Genomic DNA, 15,537 nt, shown 5'->3' on the forward strand with positions numbered 1-15,537 from the left:
TCTAACTATTAAACCGTGAATAAGGGGTTTGTTTGAAATAGTTATAAATAATTTTTTAATAATAATTTATTAAATATGAGATAAATATATATAAAAAATTTTATCCCGATTTATATAAATCGTGTTTATGGAGAATGTTTTAAACCCTCCGAGTAACTAGACAATGAGCCAGCTCATTTTCCTGACATTGATAAAAGTACAAATGATGATGATTGTTTAGAGGACGCATCCTGATTTGATGTTGCCCGAAGGAAGGTGGGAGAGGGTGGAAGGCAGAAGGTGAATTCACCTAATGGGGCCATGACATTTGACGTCGCCCGTTTCGTTTCCCACCGTTTCCCCCTCACCAAATCCCTCCTCTTCCCACCCTCTGTCTCTCCCATCAATCCTCAGCTCTGGTTCCCACCCACACCGTACACACAAGCTGCTCTTACCGTTCCTTCTCCCTCCCACGGAGAAGCCTCAACTCACAGACTCAACCAATGAAGGCAAGCCTAAGCACGCCCTCTCTTCCCTTTTACTTCTTTTCATCTCTTTTTGACTCGCCAAATCCCACTCCCTGTTTCATTTTCTGCAGGCCTTTGTTTGCCATCGTAATTTACGGACCTCTCTCCTTGTAATCGCAATTTGTCTGTTCTCTTGTTCGTCCGCCCTCAAGGTCCTCCTCTTACTCTTGGTTCCTTCCTCTTGTTCTGTACACCACTAGACGTTAATCCTCTCTAATATTTGCTAGTTTTAAATGGGTTATGTTATGTGGTAGCAGATCGGAGAAACCTGTGGGTCGCAGAACAAATGCGATGCCGGCCTCACTTGCCAGACGTGCGCTGCGAATGGGAATACCCGACCCCGATGTGCCCGGATCCAGCCTACGGGTCCCGCTGCCAAGGTCGATCAAATTTCCCATTTTCATTTTATTAAATTGTTTTTAATTTTTTTTCCTGGTTGTTTAGGTGAAAGGTTTGGCGTTTAATCGGTATTCGTGGCTCACCACTCACAACTCTTTCGCCCTCGCCGGAGCTAGATCGGCCACCGGTTCTTTCCTCATAACTCCTATGAATCAGGAAGACACTGTTGCCGCTCAACTCCAGGTATGTGCTTCCTTTTTTCTTTTTCTCCGCAAAACCAAGAGAAATGTGCTATTTTTAATATCTATCTCTCTCCTCTTATTTCTTAATCTCTTAAATCCATCCATTCAAAATTTATGATACCAACTTGAAATTAATAGAACACCTATTTTCGGTTCCATTCATTAACTTGAGATTTATCACCGATTTCACTTCCATTTTCGCAAAGGTGGGGAGCATCGGATTCGCCAACTAATGAATGGACATGGTTTATAAATGCATTTTTAAATATTTATTTTATGTACTCCTCCGGTCCTTATTATAAGACCCAATTTGACTTTTTATTTGGTCCTAATTATAAGACCCAATCTATTTTCTCTCTTATATTTATGTATTTTTTTTAAAGATAATCCTTCTAATAATGATAGTTTTAGTCAATATACTTAATTAGCAAGGATATTTTAGGAATAACAACACTTATTTATTATAAATAACCAACTTAACTTACTTCCTTAATCTCCTCAAATAAGTCAATTGGGTCTTATAATTAGGACCGGAGGAGTATATGCATTCCTGATTGCTCTTATTTTTCTTTTATTCTCAGTCCAGTGTCCGGACAAAGATTTACAATATTGTTAATTATTGATTTTATTACGACAGACACTAGCTAATACGCGCTGCCTACTCTTAAATATTATTGGGCATCGTGGAATTTTGAGGGCATGAATCGGGAAACGAATATTAACATAGGAAAACAAATAAATACAGAGATAGCATACAGTGGGGGTCATGTGATCCTTTAAAATTATTGACTTTCTCTGCAGCGGTTGCAGTCGTGATTCCACAACTTGCAAATGTGACAAAAAAAGTTATTAGCATTTAGAATAGATTACGATCGACATGTTTCTGACTTGGCTGCTGGGTGTGCGCTGCAGAATGGCGTTCGAGGACTTATGTTGGACATGTATGACTTTCAGAATGATGTGTGGTTATGTCACTCGGCTCAAGGCAAATGTTACAACTTCACTGCATTCGTAAGTGCGTGACTCTGTTCGCTCATTCTATGGGCTTGAAACTTAATTAGGTCCTTTTCAATATTTCACACGGTGTAACATCTTCCTCTGCCTCTCGATCACTCAATTCCTAATTTCACTTTGTATCCCCAGCAACCTGCCGTTAACGTGCTCAAAGACATTCGATCCTTTCTGGACAAGAATCCCTCAGAAATTGTCACCATCTTCATTGAGGACTATGTCACATCCCCCAACGGCCTAACTAAGATCTTCCAAGCTTCTGGCCTCAGCAAGTATATGTTCCCACTGTCTCGGATGCCCAAGAATGGCGGAGATTGGCCTACTGTCGATGACATGGTGCAGAAGAATCAACGCTTCGTTGTCTTCACCTCCAAATCTTCCAAGGAAGCTTCCGAGGGCATTGCTTACCAGTGGAAATATGTGGTTGAAAATCAATGTGAGTTTAATCCTGGGACTAGAATGAGAAGCCTGTTTGATGTGCCTTTTTTCTGTTTTCATTTTTGGCTACAGTCTTGCAGAGCTTAAGCCCTGTTTTGTTTGTTGGGGGATTTCAGATGGAGATGAAGGGATGGTAGCAGGTTCGTGTCCAAATCGCGCGGAGTCGCCTTCAATGAACACAAAATCAAGGTCCCTGGTTCTCCAGAACTTCTTTCATTCTGCCCCCAATCGATCTCAAGCTTGTGCGGACAATTCTGCTCCATTACTTAACATGATGAAGACTTGCTACGATGCAGCTGGCAAACGATGGCCAAATTTCATTGCTGTTGATTATTACCAGGTACGTGGATTCTCAAATCCTCAATCCTGCTGATTGTGTTATGTACTTCACCTCCGTAAATAGTTCATAATTTATTGATGATGACTGTTGTTGAAGAGGAGTGATGGCGGAGGAGCCCCAGAAGCTGTTGACGAAGCCAATGGTCATCTGACTTGTGGGTGCGACAACATTGCGTATTGCAAGGTTTTACTTCCTCCACCATTTCCTTCCATACTTTTTTATAGCTTTTTAACATAGCAAGGTTAGGGTGCTATATGAGGGTATGTGAAGATGTAAATGAGAGTATGAAGTGAGAAGTGTATGCATTAGTTAGTAGGTACTTTTAGAAGGCAAACCTTAAACATTCGACTGAGTATTTGCGACATATGAGCAGGCAAACGCTACGTTTGGCACTTGTGATGCTCCTCCCGTTTCTCCGCCTCCACCCGCTGCATTGGAGGCGTCCGGAGGGAACCCGCCACCCCAAACTGCTGCAAACTTAGCTGACGTGGACAAACCGGCCAAGTTACTGCAAGGAATATTACTGGCCACGGTGACGATCTTCGCATGGTTATAGGATGTATCCTTTGCTCCACATTTTGGGCATGTGAATATATTGGTTTGTCTGTTCATTTTTCATTCTGAGAATTGTGGGGAATTGGGAGTCTTTTCCCCCTTAATGTGGCTCTCTTCGCGGTTATTTATCATGACTAGCTTTGTTTAAATGTGCACATATTCCTATGGTTCTTTCTGTCTATTATTATGTGCTGCCTTTGTATTGCTCTTATTCTTATTTCAAATAATTAATTTATAAATAATGAATAATTAGTTAAAAACAACAAATATATTAAAAATATATTTTTGTTTCCCAGTATATCCTTATAATAAATAAATAAATAAATGATAAAACAAAGTCTGTAGGGAAATATGATAAAAAAGAATATGATAAAAGAGAGAATTAATAATTAAGAGAGAAAAAAGTATTAAGTGTTAAGGTAAATTTTAAATTGAAACTTATAAAGTAAATTTTAAATTCTAAATTTGGAGTTTATAAATATGACCGGGAGTAGATTGTTACTACGAGGCTCAAGTTTCATCATAGGCACAGTTTTTCCAGCGATATAATTGTACTGGTTATACCAACAACAATAAGAAGCACATGGCTTGTGGGGAACCAAGCCGAGTTAATGGCTGTCTAGGATCAACAAAGTCGGGCCATTGAAAGGACCTTTCCCAAAGTGAGGCCACAATCAATTCTTTCTTTATGTAACAAATGGATGCCCTCGCGTTCAACGCTGCACCTTAAGCATTTGAATGCTCCTTTTATGTTCACAAAAGTTACGATCAGAGAAAAATAAATTAAATAGGAAACTCTTGGCACCCAAAAAAAAATATAGGGAACTCTTGGAGGAGGAACTTGATCTTGTATTGGGAACAACTTCCTCACTTCCTAGCCAGATATCGAGTTGTCAAAGTAGATCATAGAATGAGGGTTTTCAAGATATGGACAGAACAAGGTTATCGAAGGGCAAATTACATAGAACTCCCCAAATAAAATGCACGCATGCGCGCATCCATCTCTCCCTACACAAATAAAATTGACAGTTTCGATATCATCTCGTCTTTGAGTGTTCTTTGCTGTAGTAAAAACAATATCGACAATGCACTGTGTTTTCAAAGTTCAGGCAGATCAAAACAAAAGACATATAACAACCACTTCATAATGGATGATATCAGCTATAATATGATATAACTTTACATGCCCCGATCCAACATAAAGCTGCAAGCTTCCCTCCATAAAGGCAAAGGCAAGAACAGAGAAAATAAAGCAGAGCTCCTTCTGAAGGTATTGAGGCTATGGACTGGGGTTAAGAAGCCAAAAAATATATACAAGACCAATTATGCTGGAGCCTGGTGGACTAAAATCGCATTTAGCAGTTGCAAATGACAGGTTGTAAAGTAATGGGCGTTGGGCAACACAAGCTTCTGATTCATTATAGATACAGCTATGCATAATTCGTTGCTTTTCCCCTTGAAGGCGTGGTCTTGTCTCACTGGCTTTGCTGCATCTCTCTCTCAAACTTTACCATCATCACTTGTCACAGTTGCCTCCTCTTTTAACCTATCCTCATCATTAGCTGAATTTCCCGCATCCCTTTTTGCCCTCCGATCCTGAGATGACCAAAGTGACAAAAGTCAGCTTCATGGTGGTAGGACCATGAAAATATCAGGGATATACGCAATGGTCACCATCTACTACGTACAATGTGGTATTATTGTGGCCTGGTTTACTTGGAAAGCACAAGAGTAGCATTGCTAAGATGCAAATTACCTTAGATCTTATCACAATAACTCAGAAGTTGTCATAGCAGCATTGAACATTAACGTCTGTTAAGATAATGGATCACTAATAAAAGTCCTTCAAGGTCTTTCTCTTATTGCACATTCAAAACAGTTTGCTAATGGAAAGGAAGTACTCCATTTATTTATTTATTTTTCCAGAAAAATAGTACTCCATTTAATTGAAAGCACGGCTTCCAATAATTTTTTTTCCAAATTTAAATTGTTTTCACAATATGTATCATGTCTTGATATATTTTCTTAATGGTCGGGATTGCAGAAGCAGAGTATATAAAAAGAAAAAACAATTGAAAATGATCAAGAAATAAAATAAGATAAAATAGTCGAAGATGACACACAAAATGTGACATGGAAAACCCCAGCGTGAGAGACAAAAAACCAAAGGCAGAGACTGAGAAATTCCGCTGAAAAACAAAACTCACAATGATGGTCTCATCTTTATAAGGACAGAGAGACTAGATATGCTTAGAGTTTCTAAAAAAAGCTAAAAATATTAACTTGGCTAATCAATAATATCTCCTAAAATATCACTTATAAATATGATGGAGATATGATGAATTTTAAGCCAATATAATAAATAAAAATAATCTCAATCGATTAAAGCAATTTGAGTCATCTCAACATTAACTAATAAAAGGGAAGCTAATATAGATTTTATGCTGTACATCCCTTTTTTTAACCTAGTTTGCTTGCTTTATTACCTCTTTGTGAGGAGAATCCTCAGCTTCAAGCATATGTATGACATGCCCCATTTTAGGTCGCTTTTGTGCATTAGGGTCAGTGCAACGCAAAGCAACAAGAAGGGCTCGCTTGAGTGCCCTTGAACTTGGTTTCTCAGGGAGCTTGGGATCCAACACTCCCTCTGCATTCCTGTTACTAACCATCTTCTTGAGCCAGTCAACTAAATTCACCTGAAAATCATCATTTTTAGTTACAAGAACAAGAAGTAGGAACAGACTGCAACAGCAGTATCAAAATGACAAAAGTGAGATATGCGAAAAACCTCTTCTGGAGGCCGACTATAATCAACTGGATTCCTGCCTGTAATTATTTCCATTATAAGAATTCCGAAACTGTACACATCACTTCGTTCATTTAACATTCCAGTACTTGCATATTCGGGAGCTACGTATCTACCAAAGGGAAAAGATGTCAAGCAATTGCTGGCAACTGAAGGTGATAGAATAGAGGGGAGAATTTACAAACCCAAAAGTGCCCATGACACGTGTTGTAATGTAGCTGCTCTCAGAGCCGAGGAGTTTGGCAAGCCCAAAGTCTGACACCTTTGAATTCCATTGCTTGTCGATCAGAATGTTGTTTGATTTAATATCACGGTGAACAACTTTTGGTTCCAACCCCTCGTGAAGATAAGCTAACCTGTTGAATCAAATATCTGATCAGTTTCACCAAAAAAGAAAATATCTGATCAGTTTAGACTTCAGAATAAAAAGGAAGTAAAGCAGAGATCAATAAATTAACTTGTTACGTACCCTTTCGCTGTTCCCAAAATAATGTTCATTCGAATTTCCCAAGTGAGAGGACTGCAAGGCCCAACATCCCCGTGCAGCCACTGCTCTAAGTTCCCATTGTCAACGTACTCATATACGAGCATTCTGTCAAAACGTTTTACAGAGAGAAGAATTTGTTGACATAGAGAGAGCTCTTATAAAGGAATATAGATATAAAATAGGAGTAATTAGTGGTTGCAGATGTTACAAGGGAGTACCTATGAGCTCCTTCAGCGCAATATCCTAGCAACCTTACTAAATTCTTGTGTCGGACTCGTCCTATAGCTTCCACTTCGACCTTAAACTCTTTCTCAGCTTGTCCCCTTACGCGATGAACACATCACATACCAAACTTGATTATTTGGTAACAAACCAGAATAATGCGTAAATGGGAGAAAGTACCTATTATTGAGCAAATTCTTAACAGCGACATGAGTATTGTCCTTCAGAATACCATGGTAAACAATTCCGTAGCCGCCTTCCCCGATGACGTTCTCGTCGGCGAACTCATTCGTCGCGTCCTGAAGCTCTCTCAGAGTATACCAGTGGCCCCAACCCAAATGCGAGACTTCAGGAATCACCGTAGGCCCCTGGTCGACGGGCCGTGCCTCCCCGCTTCCGTGTGAAGACGACCGAGCCAGAGCACGCTCAGGGTACGCAATTCTGTGATTCTTCCCAATCTCAAATTGAATTCTATTGATCCCCGATGGGCTTTCTTCTTCCGATGCTGGGAGCAGAGCCTGGCGCTCAATTCCGGGAATTGGATCGAGTTCGGGAGACGGGTCGACTGGGATACGGGTCCCTCTGAGCTTGGAATCGTGGTGATGGTCGATTCTAATCTCGTGGATCTCTTTGGAGACGAGCGGGATGGATGGCCTTTGAGTGGGGTTAGTCTTGGAGCGCTTTGAAACGAGCCAGATTGAAAGGAGGAAGAGAAGCAGCACGATGGCGGCTCCTACACATACCCCGAGCACAACCCACAAGCGGAGTCCGAAGATTGAGGTGGGTCTGGAGAGCTGGTCGTTCATGGCGGGAGAGGAAGGATCAAGCATTGGAGAGTGACCTCATGAATTGGGGATGAGAAATGAGTGGGGGTGAGAGGAAGATGAAGGCTTGAACATCAATGGGAAGGAAAGAAGAAGGAAGGAATAAGCAGAAAGTGAGAAAGGGAAAGCAAAAGGAACGGAAAGAGGAGCTGGCATGATGGGACTTTATGGAAATAACAGAGTGAACAATCAATCGCAGTTCGCGAGAAAGCCTCCAAGTCCAAGCGCCCGGGGTAAAACATAAACCGCCAAAAGGTCAGGTGAGATTATGGCTTATTAAGAAACCGCCATGGATAAATATAACCTGCTTTGCCTCAAACCTGGAAGGCCGTTAGGCGTTTGCTTCACATAAACATAAATAGTAACTTCCCAGTTCACACTGTTTCTCTTCCCTTTTTTAATCTGCCACTTTTTCCCCGTCCCTTTCCATTCGCAGACACGGCAGTAAATAATATGGAAAGTTTCAGTTTTCACATATGGATTGACCCCAGGCATCAGACTCCACGCTCTGCTTCGTTCATGATTGAGAGTAGATAAACAGTATCTTGCCAACTTGGCGTCCCAGTACTCGGTATTAAATATTAATGACTTTTCAAGTGACTGCAGCAAGCCAAAAAAAACCACGAGGCTTTAAACCCTAACAACCATGAGTTGGATTGGAGTTATTGGGTAGCTAGGAATTTATGGCGTCCGTGTTTGTGTGGGTATTTATAATTATAAAGAATGGGTCACGCAAGATTTGAGTAGTGACTGGTCTTATTAATCATGAAAATTCGTCATAATTCACCCGCTGTCTCCGTAGAAAGCATCTTACAGCCACTCATAATGATCCCAACAAATCGTCACACACTCAAACGAGTCAATTGCAATCAGAGGACAAAAAAAAGGACCAAACTGGCTGGTTTAATAGGTGAACCCGCCAGCAGTCCGATTCTGTTTGGATATTGAATCAGGAAGAGTTGAGCTAGTAGAAAACCGGTCAAACCGATATTAATTGGTGAAAACCAGTAATAAACTGATTTAGATGATTATATTATTATTTATCTTTTTTTTTCTCATTCAACTCCTAATATCTTAGCTCCTATAGATTTAAATGAATTTTAATGATGATTTTGGTATAATTGATTATCAATTTTAGTTAATATTGAACCATAAAAATCAAAATTCTCAATGTTGTTATACTTTGTTATTGTTTCAATCAAACTATTATTATATTTTCTTATATTTTGTTATTAGTGATTATTAATGTTGTTATATTTTGTTATTTTTAATTAAATTATATTATTTTAATATGATCAGTTGGATCCTGAGTTGATTCCGATCTAACCAACTAACTTTTAAACCGCTATGTCAACCGGTTTATTATTCAATCTGGCTTTTTATTTTTTGGAATCTCCAAGTGCTTACGTTTCCCCACCAAAATCATCTGCTCAGGACAGCCGCATGGTTTCGTAATTACGAAACTGCCCCCTCTTGGCTTAGCTTGCAAGTTACCGTTAGGAAATCTGAGTGACCATTGCCTTCTGTCGCCCACCGTCACCATAAATATTTGGTTTCGGACAAAAAAACAGAATATTAATATCAACACATGCATGTGTTCCTCGCTCCCATGTGGATTATCCTAATCGGTGATGCTCTTCTGAACCATTACTATAAATGCAACTACTCCTTCTCCATTTAAAAAAAAATAAATGAATAGATTCCAACTTATTTAATGCCGCAGCAAGTTTAAGAAAAGACAGTGACTAATATTCAGAGATCTGTGTTATGTCAAGTACTCACGTGTTCCACATATAAATATCGCGCGTATAAATTCAAATGTCTAAAAACGACAATAAAATTAACACTATTAACAATCGAATTTGGAAGCCATGTCCTCTAAATCTGTACTGCACAAGCAAATGTGGATAAATTAAGACAATCAAATCGACAATAAATATCTTCTATAAAAAAAATCTATGCATTTATATACAATACAAAAACTCTAACAAGTTGCATTATTAATGAGCTTACACGCGCTATTTATGAATTACAGGATGAAATTGAGAAGGCACCGCCCTCTGTCCCAGAAGCTGAAACCTAAAAATACAAGTCCAACAACTGGACAGGATCTTTGTTGACTTTTCCGTTTTGCCAGATGAAACAAATAAGGCCCGCATGGAAGCCCGAATAACTGTAGTCACTGGGCCGCACTATTTGACGTTTCTGCTAAAGTCCAAGCCCACTTTAATCATCTTTTATACGTGGCATATTTTTCAAATTTGTCTACTTAGTTTTTTCCTGAAAAATATTTTTTATGCGTGATTTTGTTCTTCATTTCATGATTTACGAATAAAGTATGATAAAAAATATCTTTATATTAATGAAATTGATTATCAATCTAAGTATTCTATAAGAATAAAATAAATAATAACATCTTGGGAAAAAAATATTACACTCCTTCATACTTGCTAATTCCAAATTTCAATTATAAAATCGTGAAATAATACTACTGATAATAAATTTGTTTGTAACTGAATAAATGAAAATATATAGAATAAACTAGAAAAATTTTAAAAGATAATTTTATAGCAGGATAAATTGAGAAATAATTGATTAAGATAATAAGATAAAATTAGAAATAATATTTAGCAGGAAGATCGAATTAGTGTTGTATCGTCAGAGGAACAAAAGGGATTTCCCATTATTAGAAAGGGTTGCCATTTGCCAATGCCCCGAGGATATCTGGAATATTAAAAATTGAGAACATGTGGGGGTTTACAGGAAAAGGTCGGCGTAAACGCAGACCAAAATACTTCGGACCAGTTGACAAGTCAGCAGAAGGAGGCCCAAAATATTTAAGCGGGCTTGTGGTCCAAAACATCTAGAAAGGATCCACGAAGGAGAGACAAATACTTTTGGGGGGGGGGGGGGGTAAAAATAAAGGTATTTTAAAAAGTGTTATTATTGTGAGGGTTAATGTGCAAATATACCTATAAACTTATACCAAGTGTACATTTAGCACTATAAACAAAATTTGGATGCAAAAATATACATGATTATTTCAAAAAGTTGCAAAAATGTCACAACCGTTAATTATTATAACGTTAACCGCTTGTTTGATCGAAAGTGTTGATATGGATACTGACCTAGCTTAGAAAGTCTGACAAAAAAGAGTGAGACCTATGAACTTTTGTCAAATGTGCACCTGACACCACACACAGATGACAAACCTATGGTGTAAAATACCTATTATCATTTCAAAGAACCATAAGATGCTAGAGTTGTTTAATTCATTAAAGATGATTGTATAACTCAAACTTTTGACCAAACAATGTGACAGACATTAAGTTAGTGTTTCGGTCTTCATCCTTCAAGTGTAACCCCTCCTCTTTACAAACTAGAGGAGACGTGACAAGAGCAATTAAGAGAGGATAGTGTTGTGCTTCTTAGAAAAAGAGAGGCCTTGATAGATGAAATGAAAGGGGTAAGTTTTGTGGAGAGTTTCAGCTTGTTTTTCTTCACTGAAAATGCAACGGTGAGGAGAAAACATCATCAGGATAGGAAGGAGACTAAAACACAATCATTTGAAAGGAGGAACAAGTTGCACAACAAGGTGCACTTGAAAGAGGGAGACTGAGATACTAGCCTAGGGCCCGTGTCACCTTTTTTAGTCAAAAGTTTGAATTATAAAGTCATCTTTGATGAACTAAACAATTATAGCATGTTGGAATTGTTTTGAAATGATCATAGATATTTTTGCACTAAATGTTTGTTTATAATGTCAAGCACATATTTGAGACAAGCTTGTAGGTATATTTGCACCTTCACTCTTTTTTATCAACCCTTTAAGCCACATCAGCATCTATGTCAGCATCCACATCAACACTTTCAGTCAAACAAGCGGTCAATGTTACAATAATTAACGGTCGTGGTATTTTTGCAACTTTTTGAAATGATCATAGATATTTTTGCACCCAAGGTTTGTTTACGATGCCGGGCGCACATTTAGTATAAGTTTATATACATATTTACACATTAACCCTTATTACAATAATGAAATATTTTAACCAAATTTATTACTCTAATCAAATTAACTAAGTAGTTTTTGAATTAAGGGAAATAGGAATAAAAAGAGGCATACACTTGTAGATATTAAAGCTAAAATTATTGATGGAATTATTTGCCACCCTAACCCAAATTAATGCTAGCTTTACTTTCATCAGGTTTGATAATTCATGCCCTTTGTTAAATTTATTCGACGTCCATCGAGTAGGTTGGTCAATCACTGCTAATTCAATCCTGAACGTGGATCGCGAGTTCATGATTCGTGCACATGGCATGTCAAATAAAAAGAGTGGTTTTTTTCTTTTGCAAAACTTCAAATGATCTTTTAAGTTTATTAAATCCAAAGACATGCATTGTCTGAATTTCTACGATGTCAAGTCATTAATCATGCATACGAATCACACCAAGTATGCTTTCTACTAGCAGCCAGTTTCATCACTCAATATAGAGATGAGTATCATGATTCTTATTGTTGCGGTGAAATCCAAACAATCTAAAATCAGGTTTAAAATTCTTAATTAGTAATTTTTAAATAAAAAACTTATTTTTTTTAAAACTTACAGTCAAGGAATTACATTTATTTTGGATTATACGCGTATTAAAATAAATTTAAAAAAAAACAAAAATATCAAATATTAAATTTCGATTGTTGATATTAAATTTAAATGGTTGAGATTTGATGAGTATGACAATACTCATACTCATCACCATGATAAGCACTAACTTTGAATCATTTCTTTTTTTTTTTGTTTTTTTTTTTGGGTGATACAAGGGTGACCCCCTTTCTAGGGTCCTGATCCTCTCGGCACTCCGACTCCTTCTGCATCCTCATGCAAAGTATGTCACCTGGTAACTTCGAATCATTTCTTGCTGAGTTATTTTTTTAGCCAGTATACAAGGAAAAAAAATTCAAGAGGATGGTGATGGATGGTTTTGTAGCACGGTTAATTTGTACGTAGAATTTGAATGTTTTATCCGGTAAAATCCGGTCCAATTTTGCTCCCTGGTGTTCGTGCTGGGCTAATATGTTAGTGCGTAGCTTGTTGGCCTTGACATGCCGCTATGCCGTATGATTGTGGAACTAGTAACGGGCGAAGGGAAATTAAATATGGATACACGGAGTCACCTGGGAATAGCAAAAGGCTGGATCGGAGTCCGACATCACATTTAGCAGAGCAGTGAAATTGGTACACATTATTAAGTAACAAATATGGCAGAGAGTGAGAGGATTCCCACCCGACACAAACCAAAACAGAGCGAAACGACGAGTCCGCGAGGAAGAGAAAAGCAGCACGCTAGCTTCATATCAATGACTAGATTCTCGTGAGAAAGTGCAGAAGGGTGATTTGGCTTACTGATTAATTACTGGCTAGCAGCATCAGCAGCATCGTTTCCCTGATTAATGGCCTTCACCTTGTTGAGGTTGAATCTTTTGACGTCTTCAACGCACACGTTCTTGAACAGCCCAACATCTGTGGCCCCTCGAATCAGCTGATACCCACGCTTCTTGAACTGGTCGGGGCCGTCGAAGGGCAGCGCCATTCCGGCCAAGTAAGGCCCACCGCCCTCCTTCCTCTTGGCCCCCAAAATGGTGCTCTCTATCTTCCTCATCATCGCCCTCACCTTCTCGTTTCTCGGGTCCGACAAGCACCCCACGCTTGCACTCAGGTCCAACGGCCCCACCATGATGCCGTCCACTCCTTCCACTCCGGCGATTCCCTCCACGTTGTTTACCGCCTCCTCCGTTTCCACCTGGCACAATATCAGCAGGTCCTTCGCGTAGTCCCACGCGTAATCGAGATCCATTCCGAACCTCGACGCCCTCACGATGGGGGTGGCCACTCCTCGCACTCCGTCCGGCGGATAGCGGCAGTACGACACGGCTCTCTTGGCGGTCTCTGGGCCGTCGATCAAGGGGAAGATGAGGCCGTGAGGGCCCAGGTCAAGAACTTTCTTGACCCACACGTGGTTAACCTCCGGCACGCGAACAATAACGGGAGTGTTGGCGGAAGTCAGGGCGTGGATGCAGCGGAGGGCTTCCGAAATGCCGCCAAAGCCGTGTTCCAGGTCGATTATGATGAAGTCGTAGCCGGCCCACCCGGCTATTTCAGCCATCGTCGGCGAGAAACTCAGGAAGGACATGCCATAAAGGCATTCCCCATCGTGAAGGCGAGCTTTGAGGGACTTGGATTTAGGTTGGTCGTGGCGTGCTTGCCCATTGGTAGCGGTGTGACGAGGATGGTTACCGTTGGTGTGGCCGTTGTTGCCGCCATTGGAGTGGCCGTAGGTGTGGTTGATACTTTCCATTGGAGAGGGATAGTTAATTATATTAGCAGGAGGAAAGAGTAGAGAGTGAGAGGGTGGCGAGGATCTCTGAGAAGCGGGAAGCGCTTGAGGGAGAAGCGAGCAAGGTAGCTAGGTTTTATAGGTAGGGGAGCTTGAGGCCGCGGTATGGACGTGCATGATATTGATGAATTCATCATCGATATGAGAGATAAATCATTAATTTCTGGTGGTGGATGGCAGCTCTCAGGGTGAGCGTGCTGGAATGAAGTCTGGGCATGCTTGGGACTTGGTGGGTGGATCCACTACCAAAATCAGGCACGAACTGATTGGTCGAAGGATGTGGATACCTCCATTATTGTAGTATTTTGATGATTCCTATATGCGTCGTGCTTCTTGATTATCACAGGCCAGACGCAAATTCAATTTGAATAATAATACATCTCCATGTATTATTTTCAAATTGATCAATGTGTGATATTCCGAATCCTCATTACTAATGGAATCGAAATGATCTCTGGATTGATCAGAAGATCCTTTCAATTGGCTAGAATCTGTTACTTGAATGAAACTAGATCTTGTGGAATCATATTGAATATTTGACTATTAAGAGCTAATTAATTAATTTCAGTAGATTAAAAAATTTGTTAAAATTAGTTATCTGTTATAAATAAGTGTTGTCTTTCCTAAAATATTCTTACTAATTATATATATCAGCTAAAACTACCATTTAATATAATCTCTAACATGTGCAACTTATACAAAAGCTATTTTGAAAACAATAAATAAATATAAAAATAAAATAAATTGAAATCTTATATTTATGACCAAATTTAAAGTTTTGCTAACTCTTATACTACTTCCAGTCATAAATATAAGAACTAATTGACTAATTTGGATAGATTGATAAAATAAGTTAAGTTAGTTATCTGTAATAAATATGTGTTATCTTTCTTAAAATATTATTGTTAATTAAGTTTATTTGTTAGAACTATCATTATTAGAAAGATTATCTTGAAAAAAAAGATAAATATGACAGACAGAATTGATTGAGATCTTGTATATATTTATGACCAAAATAAAAATCAAACAGGATTTTATGTTAAGTACTAGAGGTGGTATTTAGGATTGGAGGTAGTATCAGTTTTCTCTGGTTCATTATTCTTTTTGCATATAAAAAATCTTGCGGTGTACGCGAAAAACTCTATCAAGTAAAATCAAGTGATATAGAGCGGCCTTGGATAAATATGCACTACCTCCGATTCTTAAGATTACCTTTAGTTCTTAATATGAAAATTTGTTTGATTTTTATTTTGATCTTAAATATAAGATTCCAATCCATTTTGTCTCTCATATTTATCCACCTTTTCTCATAGTAGTTGTTGTGATAATGATAATTCTAGTCAATGTATTTCATTAGCAATGATATTTTAGGAA

At 38.8% G+C, this 15,537-nt stretch overlaps 3 protein-coding genes across 3 annotated transcripts; 1 reads left to right on the forward strand and 2 right to left on the reverse strand.

Moving 5' to 3' along the window:
- Positions 1-253: 253 nt before the first annotated feature.
- LOC114722261 (PI-PLC X domain-containing protein At5g67130-like) lies at positions 254-3,635 on the forward strand. The gene is made up of 9 exons (XM_028908252.1): positions 254-488; positions 578-658; positions 764-886; positions 951-1,088; positions 2,000-2,098; positions 2,231-2,534; positions 2,653-2,876; positions 2,973-3,059; positions 3,250-3,635. The coding sequence occupies exons 1-9, from the start codon at positions 483-485 to the stop codon at positions 3,430-3,432; spliced, it is 1,245 nt and encodes a 414-aa protein (XP_028764085.1). The 5' UTR covers positions 254-482; the 3' UTR covers positions 3,433-3,635.
- Positions 3,636-4,471: 836 nt separating this feature from the next.
- Positions 4,472-8,040, reverse strand: LOC114722257 (probable serine/threonine-protein kinase At1g01540). The gene is made up of 7 exons (XM_028908243.1): positions 7,127-8,040; positions 6,943-7,047; positions 6,707-6,829; positions 6,423-6,593; positions 6,220-6,349; positions 5,918-6,127; positions 4,472-5,027 (listed from the first exon to the last, which is right to left on the reverse strand). The coding sequence occupies exons 1-7, from the start codon at positions 7,774-7,776 to the stop codon at positions 4,932-4,934; spliced, it is 1,485 nt and encodes a 494-aa protein (XP_028764076.1). The 5' UTR covers positions 7,777-8,040; the 3' UTR covers positions 4,472-4,931.
- Positions 8,041-13,179: 5,139 nt separating this feature from the next.
- Positions 13,180-14,124, reverse strand: LOC114722274 (2-keto-3-deoxy-L-rhamnonate aldolase-like). The gene has a single exon (XM_028908262.1). It carries the CDS (start codon positions 14,122-14,124, stop codon positions 13,180-13,182), a length of 945 nt encoding a protein of 314 aa, XP_028764095.1.
- Between the last annotated feature and the right edge of the window lie 1,413 nt (positions 14,125-15,537).

The sequence above is a fragment of the Neltuma alba genome, unplaced genomic scaffold (assembly GCF_004799145.2).
Source record: "Neltuma alba isolate B1F8T4 unplaced genomic scaffold, ASM479914v2 tig00012088_pilon, whole genome shotgun sequence".
NCBI classification, from domain to species: domain Eukaryota; kingdom Viridiplantae; phylum Streptophyta; class Magnoliopsida; order Fabales; family Fabaceae; genus Neltuma; species Neltuma alba.